We start from the raw sequence: 19409 nt of genomic DNA, 5'->3' as shown, positions 1-19409 counted from the left end.
TCCTGCACCATTTGCAGTCACACACTGCAGAATATCCAGAATAAGACTGTTTCTTCAACAACATGGAGCCTCTAAGATGAGAAATACATCAACTACAACTACATTTAAAAGATGGGACTAACACTTAAAGCAGAGGCCTACTCCACCCATTAAGTAAAAGCAGATATAATTTGAATTTGCTTGCCTTAAATACAGACAAGAGCCCACTACAGTAGCATAAACACAGGCAGTGCACAAGGATTCTGTAGAATTATAACACTATCAACAAAATAACCAGTAACAAGCATTTTTTCACAGAACTGAGCATAAATATGTACACAACATGTAACTAACTACCAGTGGGTAAATGGAGGTTAGTGATTTAGCTGCACAAGTAGGACACAAGAAAACATGTAGAACTAGTAAAAGTCTGCAAGATGAGAACTGAAGATACAGAGCAGGCAGAAAAGGCATCTGGTGAAAGTACAATAATCCTGCAGAAAAAGCAGGAGAAATGACTGCTGGAAGTAGAGTAACACAGCACAATAAGCAAGGAAGATACCGGGCAAAATTAGGGCAAGACTTAGTCCCAACAGCATGCTAAATAACATCAAGACCATATGCAATCACCCACTTTCTTTCGGGAGAGGGTAAAGAGCATCAAAGTTAAGAGAGGAAAGAAAGATGGAGAAGAAATGAGACCATTTTGATTTTGGCTTCCCTGTCAAAGCACTTTCAGATCTGATCACCTTTGCTTATAGCACAAGCTACACACAATCTGGTACTCTATACTCAGAGATAATTTAGGATATAAATGTAGGATATTTCATATATCCGTTAGGATATATATCCTATATTAGGATATAAATATAGGATAATTAGGATATAAAAACACAATCAAGTGTTGTGTTTGTAGTGATAATCATTAAGAAAACTAACCACTGCTAACATGTATTGTTAGTGCAGGTTATTCCAGTAAGGTGCTGTTCTGAAGTTTTAAAGTGTCCCAATTTATCAATTGCTTAAGCAGCCCATCACATTGATCTTTAACTCCCTGGTATATACATAAGCATCTTTATATATTCACACACACTCCTACTCCGCTGCAACACAGAATTCAGGCAATGAGCACATTATTCATGTTAGGTTCCACTCCTGGCAGTGTTCAAGGCCAGGTTGGACAGAGCCTTGGGTAAGATGGTTTAGTGCGAGGGGTCCCTGCCCATGGTAGGGGGTTAGAATTGGATGATCTTAAGGTCCTTTCCAACCCTAACTATTCTATGATTCTATGATTCCATCCAGTGGAACTTTATAAATGCTACACTGTATTCTTCCCTCCCTATGTCACAGTCAGCATTCTTTGTGTCCATTAAGTACATAATTTGAAGGGAGGAAAGACAAACAGTAGCTCATCAGAATTCAGGGTGTTTCACAGAATACTGTAAGAGGTTTAAAAAATTGCACTGAGGTATAAATTTTTCCTCTGGGTTACAGGAGTAGTCTTACATGAATTACACAAGATGCCATGAAAAGCTATTTCCACGCATTTCTTTACAAAGAGACTTTCACATACTGCAAAAAGCATTATTAGATGGTTTTAAAACTCTAATTCATTCCTATTCCTCACATTCCTTTAATATGGTTGATGAAGGTCACAACGTGCTGAGTATGCTTATCCTTTGAACCATTTATCCTTGCATAGCAATTAAGCCAGAGCAGAAGATCAAAGTTTAGACAGTCCCGGCGAGACTTGAAGATTCTGACAGATATGTAGATATCATCATAAAAGAAAAATGAACTTCATTCAGGTATGTGCTTTGCTCCCCCGTAATAGATGCATGACTGATATTGCCAAAGGTTAGTCAAAGCTTTCAGAGAGTGAAATATATTTAGTGCAACATAGCTGTGGTCGATGAGGCCAACCTCTCCCTAACACCCTAAAGGTTCAACTGTCAGTGAAAGCATTTATTTTTTGGAGACAATCTTATCTATTTTGAGAAGTTGGCCAAATACCCTCAAAATACTATTTCTTTGCCTTCTATAACTCTAGGCATACGCTTTTAACAACTTTTTCCTTCTAAATAGTACACCAAACGTGGCATGTTCTAGCATGAAGCATGGTTACTGCTACCTATCACAAGTAGTGGAATTTCAATGAAAACCCTAAATTACATATGTCTTTGAAGACATATCACATATTTTCAACCATTTCATAAATCACCTTCTTGCAATTTGTTTAATTACTTAAAAATAGCCCACAAAACATCCCTGCAACAAAGACATGAGATTTCACTATTCTACACGCCATGTTCTTCAGTGTTACGCAACTTATTTTAAGTCCAACCACCACAAATACTACATAGGTTTAATTATACGTTAACTCAGCATGCACTATAAGGCAGGAAATTTCTGTGGTACAGAAAAAATATCTTTAGAATAAGCTGTCCTATACAAATCCTATTCCAGTGGAAAGAAAACTAAAGATCAATGGACAAAGAGTCGTTATTTATGTTGTACAATATATCAGGATTTTCTTAATTTTTGAGGAAAAAAATACCAAAGCTTCCTCAATAGGAACATGTTTTCTTACATGAATAACAAACATTAAATGAGTAGAAATAATTCTCTCACTTCCAAACATCAGAAATTGAAGCTTAAGTTGATCTTGTTTGTTCTTATTCAATCAAGCTTGTATTTCAGTTGTTTAACTCTTGTTTAGGGATAGAATTTATATTGTAGGATGCTTTTCCACTAGATTAATGTCACAATTATTCCATTCTTCAATCTGAAAACTGTAAATCCAATTTACAACTTTCTCTGTATGTTTAGAAACCCATGCCCTGATTCTGGAGTCTGGATTAGACAGTCTTGGCTTTCAAATGGTTGAGATGATTGACAAAGTTTCTTTGATAGTCTACTTCTTCATAAAGACCAGGTATTCAAGTAATAAATCCTAAAAAATGTAACATACAAAAGCTATTCCTAAAACCTTTCCCATCCAAAGCCTTCCAAAATTCCTGTGTTGTCCATCAGGATAATCTCAGACCCATCAAAACTGTAAGGCCTCACCTCTCAAATCTCTGGTTCCTTGGAATAGCAATATGTGTAAATTAAACTCTTTGGGGTAACATGAGATGTTGACCAAAAGCTTGAGCAATACATAAATTTCAATTGTTAGGTAGAGAAACATGAATGTTATTAACTGGATTGAGCTAAATTACTTATTAGAGTAAAAGCAGAATACAATCAGGCTCAAGTTGACCAACACTAAGTAGTTTATGATATTTAAAGATTCTTGTAATGCAAACCAGCAAGGTGTAATATGAACAAAGACCTGAAATATAACATACACCTCATCCTGTGCAACCGTAATAACTTGACCCTAACATCCTGGAAGTCACTGAACGGCCAGTCATAAATACTGGATTATGAAGACTATATCCATCAGCTCACCTTTAGCACACACTCTGCCTGCTACTCCAAGCTGGCTGTAAGCAGGCAAACACTGGTGACAAAATACTAGGATATAGTGGGAGTAAAGTAGTACTAAATTAAAACAAAGGTGAGGTGTCACTCTAAATAACAGCCTGTAAATTAAAAAGAAATTATGCAATTTAAGAATTACCAGGTAAGACGCTATAACCATGCCTTAATACAGAAAGTTAAGGCAGGTGATCAAATTTGTCATCTCAGATATTAAAAGACATGAAAGCTACTTTCAATCTGTAATTCATACTTGGAATTTATGATGACAGGAGTTCATGAAACACTTGGGGAAACAATCGTAAAGCAGATGATTATACAAAGGAATAAAACCTTTAATTCTCATAGCATAACATATATTAGACAGGTCCATGTGACCCACTACATAAGCAAAAGACGACACAGATGCCCACATCTGAGGAGTACTACACAAAAGGAGACGGTACAAGTGTCATGCTGAAGTAATTCATATGTCCCCAGTCCCAAATCCCTGCTTTCAAAGAGGATCATGGGCCTTACTTTCTCTGGGTTGTATTTCCACCAACCTCTGCTAGTGGTCTACAGCCTCTGGTTTCCTAGCTGCTTCTCTAAGATAAACCACATGATGGTTTCCTATAATACACTTGCTCTGTTGTAAGCAGCGAGCCATGTGAGGATCTTACTTCTAGGACACAAACCTTTTTAACCAGTCAGCTACTCATGGAGGTGAAATAGGAGGTTGAAGTAGTTTTCTGCTGATCACAATATAAACTGCAACTATTCCTGATGTTTGCATATGCAAACAGGAACTGTGCCTTAATTTGAACAGATTTTTCTGGGTGTAACAGAAAGTTTCTAGCTACAAAACAACTTCCCCTCCACATTTTAAATGTATCCTCCAAATTTTCACATTTTGTCCTGCAATAAGGAGGAACAAATAACTTTTTAGATAGCATGTTTAGCATATAAACCACTGAGAAGCAGTAAACAGTCATATGCATTGCCCCCAAGTAAAAATGCAATGGTTTTCCTCTGAGGAACATACCCTGCCTCGCCACAGGCAGCCATTATTTCTCTGTCATGGTTTTAGAAGGATCGCACACAACCCTCTGAATCACAGTTCTGCTTAGAAATAATGAGTCAGAAAGAATGCTCTTTTCCACAGTTTTAGAGAACAAACAAAGCAAATACTATTTCACTTTCTAGTTTTATTATCTCAAACAATTTCAATTGTGTGTGTTTTCTCTGTGGCTTCTGAACAACGATAAACATGCACAGACAGTTCTTATTTAATCTTTCACTCTGATTTAGCACCTAGCTCAAGCTAAAAAATGAGTAAGAATTTCTCACCTAGTAAAGTTGGCTTTTCCTGTGACGATTCAGGCTCTGCTGAACACCTGCATGACCGAAGAACTATCACACCTCCGAGTACACCATCTTCATTGGCAAGAAATGGTGAACCTAGGTAAAAATTGTTGGGGAGAATTATATGGAATAGGAATAGGGGTTAGTTTGGTTGGTTGTTTGTTTTTTAATTGACTTTCCTGTCTTTCCCCTTTAATCTTGTCACCAAGGGTTGAAAAGACTGTCAGGTCAACCAATGCTTCTACAAAAGCGTTTTTTCTAATGAGTAGCTTTCTAAATAGACATCTACTGATTTACCAGTAATCAAAAAAAGGAAAAGATCTACACAGAATAAAATAAACATAGTGGAGATCACATTTGTGAGTGCAAAACCATTTGTTCGCGGATCAGTGAAGGTATAATAATGAAAAAATGGAATGTCAAGTTGAAAAAACATCATGATTCATTTTGTTCTTGCTGTCTATAATTAATATAATAATGGTTGCATATGAAAACAATCAAGAAACTTTGGGTCACTTTTACAGTTTATTCATTTTCCCAATTTAAAGCACTTTGTAAAGAGACATCACCAACTGCTACAGACCGCCTTCCTTGCTGTTTTATGAATATTAGCAGAAAAGCCAAAAGACATCCTCCTTTTTACAGTGGCTTTTCTGTTGTTAATTTAAGACATATGACATAAAATGTCTTCTATCAGAAGCTGGAAAAGATTTAAAGTTAGTTGAATAAAATCTAAGTATTCTGTTTTCTGGTTTGTAATTTGAAATGAGGCTCCTATAGTTTCAAATGTGGAAACAATGGTATGATTTTTATACAACATAAAACGTCTTCAGCCACAAAACTAACCAAGTTCTTACACTCCAGCCCAAGGAGTCTCTAGTCACACATTTGCAATACATTGTGATTTAAAGCTGAATGTACCACTGCAACAAATTTCATATATATCTTTTTAATGATTTTCTTTGAAATAAATTAGCATATTACGTCTAGTATTATGGACACTGTAAAAGACTGGCTGTCCACAAGAACTTTGGAGCAGATCAGCCTCCTTCAACTTGCCCACAGCTATTTGTATGATTAAAATTACTTCTTTCATGCAAATAACAACAAAACAATAAGAACCAACTTGAAGCTTCACTGTAAGGAAAAATAAAAGCTTTACCATGTTTTCTCTTGATGTAAGAGCAGCCATATTTAGAAGTGATACAAGGTGGTCATAACAACAGAAGCCCGCATTGTAGGAAAATAATGTGTGGTATGCTCAATAAACAGTAGTATCTTTTTGATCTAATAAAAACAGATAGTATCTTTAAAGCAGCACTTGCTTTGTACAAGAACTACTACTAGGTACCAATTACACATTGACTGTGGCCAAATCCCTGTGAACAAAGAATTCAGCCAAGCATAACGTAGCAGATAATAAAACAGGAAAGTATGTTTGATTAAAATAGAAATGCAAGGCTTGGGAAGCTGCAAAGAGCTTTACCACCCAAATCAATATCCTTTACTCCAAGATGCTAAGTATCTCTCATACTTTCACTGCATTAACCAAGTGCTGGCTACATATCTGATATGATTTCTGCAATCAAATGAATGAAAATAAGTGGTTTTCTTCAGGGAGGACATGCATCCTTTAATCTTTACTTCAGAAACTCAGGTACTTCAAAGACAATGTCTTCACCTGAACTTGGTCTGCAGACCTAATCTTATACTGGCTTGCATTAATTCTTCAGGCTATAAGCCATGATGTGGTGAAAGGTCACTGCAGACAGAAGACATTTTGGTTTGTTTTTTAACAAGCAACATTTCTCCTCTTTCAAGGCCTGTGAAAGCTCCTTTCAAGGTTCTAGTGAAAGATAACAATAATCTCTTTAATTAGAATTGTTAAAAATGTTCTACTTCAGCATAACACTGCCAGCAATCACTTTAATGCAGATAGCATATTTAAGGGCATACTAAAATACTAAGACTGCACAGCTGCACATAAGAACAGACAGCCACTATTACTTATAGACTCAATGCCACTAAGTCTTGTTTTAGGAATGCTCTCATTGAGTTAATTAATCCCATATGTAATCCCAGACACAACTACAGGTTGGGCAGAGAAGAGATTCAGAGCAGCCCTGCGGAGAAGGACTTGGGAGTGCTGGTCGATGAGAAAATGAACACGAGCCAGCAGTGTGCACTTGCAGCCCAGAAAGCCAACCGTATCCTGGGCTGCATCAAAAGGAGTGTGACCAGCAGGTCGAAGGAGGTGAGCCTGCCCTCTGCTCTCGGGAGACCTCACCTGGAGTATTGTGTGCAGTTCTGGTGTCCTCAACATAAACAGGACATGGAACTGTTGGAACAAGCCCAGAGGAGGCCACAAGGATGATGAGGGGACTGGAGCACCTCCTGTATGAAGATAGGCTGAGCACGTTGGGGCTGTTCAGCCTGGAGAAGAGAAGGCTGCGTGGAGACCTCATAGCAGCCTTCCAGTATCTGAAGGGGGCCTACAGGGATTCTGGGGAGGCACTCTTCATTAGGAACTGTAGTGACAGGACAAGGGGTAATGGGTTCAAACTTAAACAGGGGAAGTTTAGATTGGATATAAGGAAGAAGTTCTTTACTGTAAGGGTGGTGAGGCAGTGGAATGGGTTGCCCAAGGAAGCTGTGAATGCTCCATCCCTGGCAGTGTTCAAGGCCAGGCTGGACAGAGCCTTGGGTGGCATGGTTTAGTGTGGGGTGTCCCTGCCCATGGTAGGGGGGTTGGAACTGGATGGTCTTAAGGTCCTTTCCAACCCTAACTATTCTATGATTCTAATTACTTTTTCTTTTCATGTTTTTCTTTCTCCCACAGTCAGGAAAGAGCAGATGAAAGAAAAGTGTGTAAATAAACCAATCACATACTTCTTCACTTTCCCAGTATTTGCTTCAACTATGTGTCACCATCACTGATCAAATCTTCAATTATCTGGATAACTTGCATATGCTAGGTTCTCTCTTGTTAAACATTATAAGACTTGGCAATGTATTTCTCTCTATATAAAGAATCTGCAGCAAAACACAACACTAATTTTCATGTGAATTCTTTGATTCTTTTTCACCTCCAAACACATGCAACAAATAGACACGAACACACAGACACCTGCAAACCCCTGCAACGGTTCATGATCTCCTCCACATGCCACTTCCATGGCCACCTGTTTTGTCACTTCTTCTGGAGGCTGTGATCCACAGAGTCACCAGAAGTGAATTGAGTGACTACACCATCATCTATTCCCATTGGTGGCTTTCACCACGAACTTCAGGTAAACCATTTCAGTGCAAAATCAGCAAGAATAGAGTACGTGCCTCCAGTTCACTGCTTTGGCTGAGTTGCAAGAAATCAACCCCTAAATAGTAGCAGTAAAAAACAATTGCTTATTACAGTATTCTACATTAAATTCAGACTGTTTCTCTTCTCAGAAATCAGACTCTAAGCCAAATTTAATACACATTGAACACAAATTCCTTAAAAGAGAGGATGAACTATATTTTCCCAATAAAGCAATTAAAAACCATAAAGTTAGAAGAGGGATTAATTTTTTTTAAACTGAGGTATTTCTGGATATACAAACTTATTATTGAGGATTGCGGTTATGCTGGAGAGTGTATTTTAACACAGCAATACAGTGTACCCGAGTATGTTAAGCGAGATTCTGGATAGCTGAACACTATGCATCCATCATTAGATCTGTAAAAATAATGGTACAGAAGGAGTATTATACTTTATTTCTAAACAGAATCCACTCATTGTACACAGGAATTAATCTGAGTGTTTTCAAAACACTGAATTCAAAGGCTAGGAGCACATTTCATTAATTTAGTTCTAAAAATACTTTTGCTACAGCCAAGCTATTGAGAAATAATAATGCAGACTTCTGTAAAAATAACCATGAAGGTAACAACATTTTTTCATATACACTGTATTTAATTACTATTTAAAGAGGAAAAGGTGCAAGTGAAATACTGTCATGTATATCAAGGTCATAACGCTTTCTCATCAGAAGGAGAAAGTAATCTGGCTCCCATGTTCTCTTTCCACTCTTGAGAACGACAGATCTTGCTGTACATTTAAAAATTCAGTTAAAATAAACTAAAATATGCTTGCTACCTCAAAATTATTTTTTTCTAGTGCAATAAAATAGGATTGCTAGGCAAATCTTGGATCCAATAGCTTGCTAATGACAAAACTACAAAAACCTGGGGCTTTAAATACCATTTTGAAGTCTCATGAAGCTCATGGTTCCTTCCCAGTTACACTGGCATAGCACAGAAGAATTTGGCATGAAGAACCCAAAGCAAAACTTCAACTGCAGCATTAACTAATAGTGTTAGCACTCGCTGGCCACACCAGAGAGAAAGGGTAGGAAAAAATAAACAGAAACCATCTTTCAATAGTTTTGGTTTAATCCTCACCTCCCCCAGTCACAAAATCATACTTTACAAAACACATTTCCCTTCTTCAAAGCTCTACTGTTCTGTTACAGCTATCTGGCATACAGAAAGCATTACCAAGGTTTTATTTATATATGTTGCATGTTATTAATTTGCAGTAATGGTGTCTTAGAAATAAGCAAACAGGTCTTTGGAGCAACTCCACATTCACTAATCCCATCAGTTCTGTAAGAGCAACCATAACTGAACCTGAGGACCCAGGTTCAGCCTCAGACCATGGATAGAACATATAGATCTTTTAATAGTATAGACAGTGCTAAAGCAAATAATAGCCTCAATCTTCAGCTTTGTTCTGAGGAACTAGAGCTACAATTGAAGACTTGTCTCTTCAGTGCCCCTTGTAAATTAAACCTCCTCATGCTGAACATTCCTTCCTCTAGAACATGTGATCTTCCTCCAGAGATGTGATTGATACGAGTTGTTGATTTCTGATCCTGTACTTTTTTCCCATTTGTAGCTACTGAACGGATCCATTCTAGCACAGACTCAAAACTAAGCTGTATAAGAAGTGTTTTATTTTCACTAACCCAGCTGAAGGACCAGCCGGCTGTTCACCGGATGTTTTACATTCATACTCTGCCATAGTAGAGAAAGCTTCATTGTTTGCATTAGCTTTCAAAGTCTTCAGAACTTTGGTCTAAACACTGAATGTGGCGTGGTGTAACCAATTAAGTGCTTCAGCATCCTCCAATTTAAAGGGGTGCAGTTAAACAGTTCTAAACCTTCTTGTACTGTGATGTGAGTGAAATTCAGACCTTTTCAGGTCCACATCACCTGTACCACTGGACTTAGGTTGTGTACACACCACGTTTAAAACGAAGCTCTTTGCCACTCGGCTTTTGCTACGGATCCCACTAAACTTCAAGCTAACACTTTAGATAAACATTAGAGGACTATATAAGCACTAAATGAAGCCTGCTTTTAATTTCATGCACCATTATTTGTTAAATGTTTAAGCGCACACTGTCTGAAACCAGAGATCTTTGTATTTCACGCTAAGTAAGTTGAAACATCTGGTTAGAATTTGTAAAGAAGCTGCAAGGAAAAGCACCTGTGCTGTCAAACTTCACAGATTTTCAGAAGTTAGGTAACTAAGGGTACCACTGCCCAGTAAAATCCCAATGCTTCTGAGAAGGAGATGCACAGGCAGGACCCAGACAAGCCCTCAGGCAGCATCACCATGTTGTGTTAGTTTTTCCAGCTGGTTTTCTCGCACAGATAACAAAGAGGCTGCCTATTCAACTTTGTCCACCATCAAACATAAACTTGTGAAATCATAAACTTGCAGTGGATAAAACAGATTATCTGAAACTTCAGGATCACCCTCTGCTCAAATCTTTTCCTCTGCATCACTCAGAAGACACAATAATGCTTCCATAGCATGATTCCTCTGTTACAAAACCATGAATGATACTGCAAAGTTTAGAGTGATGCAGCACCCGTATATAAAGTAACAATAACACCATGCAATGACAGTCACTGGCAGTCTTGTAACTGTTTTAAGTATGAGGCTTTTTCTCACCTCAAGAAGCATAACTTGTAATGGGGAAATTCATATCCTCTGACTCCTAATTGTCCAAACCCCTGCTCCCAGGAGGGGTATCTGACACAAAATTCCTAACAGAGAATGTGTCAGCATTATCCTTCTGCAGACACTGCTCATTTGTGAACTGAAGCACAACTTAAAAATACAGGAATAGACAAACATATTCCCGCTAAGGAAAGAACAAATATCAGATCCCAACTATGTCTTCCAGCTTATTAATTTCTAATACTTTATAAGAAGCTTTAAAAGTACAATTCAAAAGATTGCCATTGTTAAAACCCAGATTTCCTGCCAGTGAGATGACACAAACATTTACTTTAAGCCTACATTCCACAAACTTGGCCACATTTGAAAGGAATGATGAGTAACAAAACCCTCTGTTCTTCTGTTTGGAAGGTATTTGTGTCTACAGAACACCATTCTTCAGCTGTGTACCAAGCGTTCAATGCTCTTCAACTAAAGATACCAAGCCCGATGGATCTAGAAATAAATCTAAATTCCATTTCTTTCACCTCCAATTCAACCACCAATTGTACGTTATCCATAGTAAGCTGGCTCCGAGAAAAGATGAGCGAAGCACATCTGCCATTAGTTTGCTCATCACCTGCTGTTTAAACAGCACTCACTGTTTAAGCCAGGCATTCCCTAGCTGGAAGGATTCCCAGGGCTCTGCAGAGAACTCGAAGAGTTCTGTAAACAGGAAGCACTGATCTGATGGCAACTGCCAAAATCAGCTGTTCACCCCTCCAATACAAGGAAAGCTCATTTTGACTTCTGACAAAACCTTCTAGATCTGCTTCCTTAAAGCTATTTGAAAGGAGTATTTTTTGGCCTTGTTCTGTTCCAATTCTGGCAAAGTTTGAGAAGCCCAGAAAACAGGGCTTAAAGAAAGGCTAGCAAGGAAAGAATCCATGCCAGCAGCAAGTAGTCTGGTAGCCCCAGTATCCTATTGCCTCACAACAGTAAGAAACCCTGCATCACGCCAAACATCCTGAGATAACAAGCACATCATCTATGAAAATTCACAGGAAACCCCCCCTATTTAATACAAGCCTTTTGTTTTAAGCATATGTTTAAGTTATGTTTTCAACTGTTGCGCTACAGGAGCAAGACATAAGTTTGCATTCCACCTCCAGAATTGCCAAGATGTCTTAAATTACACTACTAGCTACAAATATGCCACTGGTCAACAGCAAGACCTATCTGGATTTTGAGGTTTTCCTCAATCAGTCTTCATTCTAGATTTTATCCTTTCTCACCAAATACAGAATCCAAGAACTTCACCTGCACACACACAAAGAGGTGGCTTTACTGTTCTTTTTCCCATGTCAGCACTGCCCCAAAGTACAACTGAGAAGATAACACACACAGCTGCTGTCAGGCAACACAAAGTTGCACTGGTAAGTTTGCAAAAACACAAGACAGACCTACCCCTAACTAAAACATGAAGCTTTAAAAAGAAATTATAAGCCATTTTTTTCACATTTTCCTATCATGTAAAGCATTACTTGGGTCCTGTTTCTCATTGTTTTCACTTTTCTTGGGTTTTCTTGGTTTTAAACTGTTTTCCCAAAGCAATGATGTCACACTGCTAGCCTGGTATCTCTGCGCAGCTCTGCTCTCTCTCCAACTGATAATTTCAGGTATGAAACAAGCTTTAGCAACATTAACTATGTTTTTAAGCCCAATACAAATAGTTCCACATTTTCAGTAAAGAGTACAATGCATGTATCATAGACTAGCAAGTTAGCATTTAAAATAAAAACACTCGCTATGCAAACTGGTGGCAAAATACATTTGAACTAAACAGCAAGAGAAGAATTGTATTTCTTCTAGCAGTTACCAAAGAGGAAAAAGAAACCCCAGAAAACTCAAAGCAACTTAAACCAGGTATGTCAACTAAAAAATTCCTACATTTTTTGGTCTTTTATCAGGCAGTTTCTATGAATTACTTGGCAGTAGCTTTCTACTTTCTGTGTGTGTGTGTGTGTGTGTGTGCATGCACTGACATGAAACTGCACAAAGCTATGTAGAATTTGTGCTTGCTTTTAGCACACCTAGCACAATAATATTTCAGAGTATGGACTATAGATCTGCCTTGCCTGAAGTTAGGTCACTTCCATACAGGACCTTGAGAGTAGTGTTACAAATTAGTGAAGCTACTGCAAGTATCCTCCCTAAAGGCTTGTTTTGGGTAAATAAATCCCAAATTTTGTGACTGTATGCACTGGAATAAAGGATTAAATACAAAAAAGCTACAATTGTGCTGCTTCGATTATAATCGCTTTGGGAAGCGTATTGGGATTACTTTATTCTGCATTCTTACACCACCTAGAAACGACTGCAATCCAGTAGCAAATGATTAAGTGCAGCCTTCCAATGTGAAGATGACTTTCCCTCAAACAGCTAAATGTAATGCTGTCAGAAGCAGTTTCATAGGATTCAATATTATAAAAAGAAATCAAGAAATTACAATGCATAGCTTGACAAGACCAAGGTTCCTGTGCCCCATAAAGGTATGTATATGTACCTCTTTCAGTTCCAATTAAAATACCATAAACATTAACTTCAGCAACATAGTGTAGAAGACTTATGTTGTCCACAAGGAATTCTGAAGGTCAAAATTCTCTGTGGATTGTAAAGCTTCAAAAATTTTAAACACAGAGCCAGTCAACATATATGCCAGAAGCCTCATTGGAATCTTCCTTATCTTCAAAACTTCAAGCTTATATAGCCAGTTTAAAAATCCATATGACTTGAAGAAAAGAAAACAAGATCTGTAGCCACAAGAAATTAAACATGTGTATGTAGTCACATGTAAGCCTATCGAATCATGTAAAAAAGCTGTGTTTACCTTACAACAGAATCATAGAATCACAAAATGGTTTGGGTTGGAAAAGACCTTAAGACCATCCAGTTCCAACCCCCCTACCATGGCCAGGGACACCCCACACTAAACCATGGCACCCACGGCTCTGTCCAACCTGGCCTTGAACACTGCCAGGGATGGAGCATTCACAACCTCCCTGGGCAACCCATTCCAGTGCCTCACCACCCTTACAGTAAAGAACTTCTTCCTTATAGCTAATCTAAACTTCCCCTGTTTAAGTTTTAACCCGTTACCCCTTGTCCGGTCACTGCAGTCCCTAATGAAGAGCTCCTCCCCAGCATCCTTACAGCCACCCTTCAGATACTGGAAGGCTGCTATGAGGTCTCCACGCAGCCTTCTCTTCTCCAGGCTGAACAGCCCCAACTTTCTCAGCCGATCTTCATATGGGAGGTGCTCCAGTCCCCTGATCATCCTCGTGGCCCTCCTCTGGACTTGTTCCAACAGTTCCATGTCCTTTTTATGTTGAGGACACCAGAACTGCACACAATACTCCAGGTGAGGTCTCAGGAGAGCAGAGTAGAGGGGCAGGATCACCTCCTTCGACCTGCTGGTCACACTGCTTTTGATGCAGCCCAGGATACGGTTGCTTTCTGGGCTGCAAGCGCACACTGAAGCCGGCTCATGTTGAGTTTCTCATCAGCCAGCACCCCCAAGTCCTTCTCCGCAGGGCTGCTCTGAATCTCTTTTCTACCCAACCTGTAGCTGTGCCTGGGATTGCTCCGACCCAGGTGGAGAATTGAATGGAGTCTACATCACTTCCTCAAGAAATTAATTTCATGATGTAAATAGCAAAACAGAATCTGTTTGTCCAAAGCATTTAATTAGAACATGCAGTGGTTTCGAGGTTTATTATATTTAAAAGGGTTAACATGACGGATAATTTGTATTAATGTTCCTAAACCACAAATTCTGAAGTATGCAATTGTACACCACAGGCAGTGATTCAGGCAGGAAATTCTTTCTTCAAACCTCTCCGGGTATTCTGTGACTCACATAACAATTGAGATATTTCCAAGGGTTTTCCTTTAGATTTCCTAAAATATTCTTCTGTAGTTTGATTTAACATTTTTCAGATGTAACACAACATGAATCTGAAGCCAACTGCAACATAAGGCTTCAACAGAAATCACAAAGTAAGTATCTTCACTTTATTTCATAGGATTAATTACATTTAAAACCATGTTATGCAATGGTTAGGCAATTAGCATCACATACTTACCAATAAACTTGTTTTGCATAGTCTCTAGGAGAGCTTGGTGGGCATCTTCTGTTTGCAAAGCACATGAACATTCTCTGGCCAGTATGGTTCGGACAAGGTGCTCTCCACAACCTAAAGAAATATCAAGATTGGGAACAATCAAAATATAGTCATCGTTACAAGGAAACACTGTCATTATTTTACATCATCGCAGCCAAATAAAAAATGGGGGGGGTGGGGGAAGGGAAAGGAGAGAGGTCAGTATGGCAGGTTTCTGCCATACTTTTTTATTCTTTCAAGAGAGTAACACTGAGTCACACAAAAATTCAACAATGTCAGCAGTTTTTCTCTCAACTTTCCTGGAATTTCTACTGCACAAAGTCATAAACCAAAAGTTTAATACAAGAAGAAGAAACAGAACTAGTGAGCATAAACAGAAATAGAAGAAACAGCCAGACTGCCTCTGACTTGTCATCTTTATCCAGATCCTGCAATCCTCTCTCAAAGAATCCACTTACTAATCATTCTCACAGGAATGATACTTGGAGGCAACTCTTTTCAAACCAAGAACATCTTTAGCGAATGGCACTAACTCCTCTACATGATGCAATCTTCTACTTAGCCTGATTTAGCCTTTTGTCAGCAGAGGAATACATGAATTTACCTGTGTGGGTTTTTTTTTGACAGGATGGCTGCTCATTGGACTGCTAATAAAAATTCCTGTAATTTTTGAATGTTTGAGAAACTACAAAGCTCCAGCAAAAAAAACATTGCCTCAGTGCTTCTTGTAACTATCTGCTGAAACCTGTTGGTGACAAAGACAAGCAGGCCACTAGTGCTACTCTATTAGAATGCTTCCACGTCTGCTGCTTTTCTCCCTTGCTCTTTTCCATTCCTGTACTGTGCTCTGGCACACACAGCTATGGCTGAATGGTACAGTGCGTGTTTATTGGATCAGCATTTTCTTGGACAGAGAAACAGGTGACACCTGTACAAAACTCATTACTCTGCCTCCCATTTGCTGACATTTTTCCTCAATGGCAGGGAAGCAGGTGAAGCAGCTACATGAGGTCTAACCACATGCTAGTTAAGCTGTAGTTACCCAGTTGAGAAAAAAGGAAAACACACACCTAACTTACAGCTGTAGTACTACAATGATTTCAAACTATCTAAATTTAGACAATTACAATTTGATCAGATCCCAATTATCTATATGCACATTTCTATCAAATTTCTCATGACAAGATGAAGCCAGCACTGTGCTGGCTCCTTAAAAAATATTATTATTATCCAGTTGGATTTATTAGCTCAGGTGCAGAACCACATAAATACATCTACGCAGCTTCCAGAGACAACTTATGGCTGGAAATGATCTAGCTGCTTTCTCGTGGCACAGAGCTGGAGCTGGTAAGAAATCCAATCTAAGCTGCCTTGAGACAAAGCACATGGATAAAACTCACTTTACTGCAAGCACTAACAAGCCCAGAACAGAGAAAACTGAGCAACTCCAGCTGAAGGCAGCCTAGATCTGGCACAAAAAGAGAACTAATAAACAAACCCAATCCAAACTGGCTCCATTGCAGCCTGCTGAGTTGCACAGCACATTGCTATGCTTCCCAATGTGCTGAGTTTAGAGCACTGACTGGTTTGGGCACAATGTTGCACAAACACACATAAGCAGGTCTAGTGCTATCTTGGAGCTACTTACAGACTGGCTTCTTGTCCTTCCCATCACTTGGAAGCAACAGACTGCAACAATCTCTCGTCTCGTTACTTTTCACACAATTACACCCTTCCCCTTACAGCCAGAGTGAGCTTAGAAACACTGTTCTTCAAACATTGCTAAGACAGAAAGGAAAGAAAAAAAGGACCCCCAACCTCCCCATTTCCACTGCTAATGGGCAGTGTCTCCTGATTAATACAATTCAGTTAAACGGAACTGTTTGAAGTGGGGTACTCTGGCATTGAATCTACATACAATTTGGACATCAGAAAGGCAAAAAATCCTTTGTATAGCAAACAGATTGAGTATAAACCAGTTATAAATTTAAAAGAAAACTTAAGAGCTGAAATACTACAACAATTACATAGCAGAGGGAGGAAGTTCTTGAGAGCACAAAAGAAGTGTTTTCATTGAGGTTAGCTCTCAATAGCTCTTGAGCTATTGAGAAAAGCATCCTAGTTAGGACAGTATCAACAGACTCACACAATACAGTGTCCTCAACAGGAGGGTCTGTCTATTCATTGCCTCATTATTTCCATGCTCAAAAGTTTTTGTTCACAATAGAATTATCTAATATTTATTCCAGACTAAGTAATGTACGAAGAACACATAAAAACCTGCAAGTGCTTTTTACCCATGGCTCTCACTGAATCATTATGAAGGTTTACAGTTTAGAACAAAACTTCATAATGCTCCAGCAAAAGCTTAGCAAGTTGACTTGTTTCTTGAAAAGAACCTGTTAATACCTTTAAATACATTTAAATATAACCCTGTGTGGTAAGAACCATGGGACTTAGAAGGTAAATCAATCAAATGAGACACAAAAATCAGAGTGAGTCTATGCATTTCCTACGCATCGAGTAATAAAACCAGATGTTACTACTTCACAACTTTTGAGTAATTCCTAGTAAACTGGTGTCAAAAAGACAATAGCCATTTTTTAGTATGATGTATAATGTTATTTTCCTCCCAAGACAATGACTTTATTGAAGAGTTCCCATAACATTAAGTCTGCTACAAACAAAAAAAAAAAACTGAGAGAAAATTTAATATGGGTTAAGAACAGCTGCAGCCCACTGATGTGATCCAGGATCAACCACAAGGAAAACAGCCCTGCAATTCGACTAACACATCACACATCTCTACATCCCCACAGACAAAGTCATTTCTTTCTGTCATATTTATGTCAACCTATAAGGCAGCAAACATCTAGACTGCTGCTGGCAGTGTACGTAAGAAAATCTTTCAACACATCACATGCCAGCAATCTGCAGGGACAGATAACCAAGGAAAATAATCCCTCATTTTGAAAAGAAAGATTGGTTACTGACTGCCGTTTTTGATGTAGAAACATCTATTTTGAACAAGAAAAATAGCTAAGCAGTGATTCATATACTTTGACCAGAAAAAGAATCACCCCAATTATGTCAGTAAAATTGTCCTTCCTGTTATCTCAAGTTAGAACCAAATACTGGAGTCTGAACTGCCTTGCAGGTTTAGCAGACCTCTATGTCTCTACAGTCTCAAACTGGGAAAACACTGTAGATAATACTAGGACTAGATACAAAATAAATGTACACAGAATTATAGCCATCAAAAACTGATTTATAACATATAATATAAAGTTGTGGGCTTAAGTTTATTGTAATCTAACCACCAGCATTAGCCAACTTCTGAAAAACTTGTATTAACATGACTCAAAACAGCAACTACAGTCAAAGCTACTTCACACATTACCATATCATACACATAAGCTGATGAAAATGCTTAACTATCTCACAGTATAGTACATTTAACTGCATGTATTATTATACTTTGTGTTTTTTTCCACTAAATAACAATTTTTGATTTCTACATGAAAGTCTCACTCGTTTTAGTAAGCTTCCTGTAAACAGAGTTTAAATCAATTTATTATCTTTTCCCAGTTAAGATGATGACTTCTTCGGTAAACTGAAGCTCATAATATCTGAGAGGCAAATAACTCTGCAATGACAGACCAAATCTTCCATAGGAGTGACTCAAATGGAGATGACTATCTGGAAAAATTTACTGGGTTAAATTAGTTCTTCCCACTAAAATAACTGTTTCCTATAGCAAACAAATTATTTCCCTAACAGTAATACTGTGCAAGCACAATGTTGCCTGCTCATAAACCCTCTGCTGACAAAAATACTACTGTTGTTCCATGTTTGCAGGGCTAAGTAAAATCAGATTCCCTCCTCAGGGATCTCTACGGTCAACGTGAGCAATGTTTGTACAGGAAATGTATTGTCTATTTAGATAAACTTTGCCTGACAAATTTGATGGCCTTCTATGATGTGGCTACAGCACTGTGGGATAAGGGAAGAGCAATCAGTGTCATCTACCTAGACTTGTGCAAAGCATTTGACACGGCCCTGCACATCACCCTTCTCTCTGAATTCTAGAGGCATAGATTTGATGTATACCTGGTCTTATTAGTAATGAACAAAGCTTAGCAAAGTCAGTTTTCATGAGCATATGAACCACTGGCCATTACGCTGTAAAGCCAGCCCCAGTCTTTGCATTTCAAGTACTGTTTATCTGTACACATATAATGTTTTGTAAGCTCCAGGTCTTTTCAAACATTTAGTTTTGTTTGGCTTGTCAGTAAATGAAACCAATGTCATTCAATGGCGTACCACTGGATAGGTGCATGCTGCAGCACGGTAGCTATGGAGACAATCCAGATGCTGTCTGTGAATGTGTCAGCTGTTGAACTGAGAAAACAGACAAGGCAGTAACATTG

General features: G+C 38.5%; 1 protein-coding gene across 1 annotated transcript in view; it reads right to left on the bottom strand.

The window, feature by feature from the left end:
* TASP1 (taspase 1) overlaps positions 1-19409 on the bottom strand; it is an 86876-nt gene that overhangs the window by 14518 nt on the left and 52949 nt on the right. The window contains 2 exon segments of the mRNA XM_061364759.1: positions 4792-4902; positions 14941-15051. Of these exon segments, the coding sequence (XP_061220743.1) occupies positions 4792-4902; positions 14941-15051 (222 nt within the window).

The sequence above is a fragment of the Neopsephotus bourkii genome, unplaced genomic scaffold (assembly GCF_033783945.1).
Source record: "Neopsephotus bourkii isolate Nb327-2 ecotype Australia unplaced genomic scaffold, CSIRO-AGI_Nbou_v1 NB_1250, whole genome shotgun sequence".
Lineage (NCBI taxonomy): Eukaryota > Metazoa > Chordata > Aves > Psittaciformes > Psittacidae > Neopsephotus > Neopsephotus bourkii.
The sequence above is the reverse complement of the archived record's forward strand: the minus strand, read 5'-3'. Positions and strand labels throughout refer to the sequence as shown.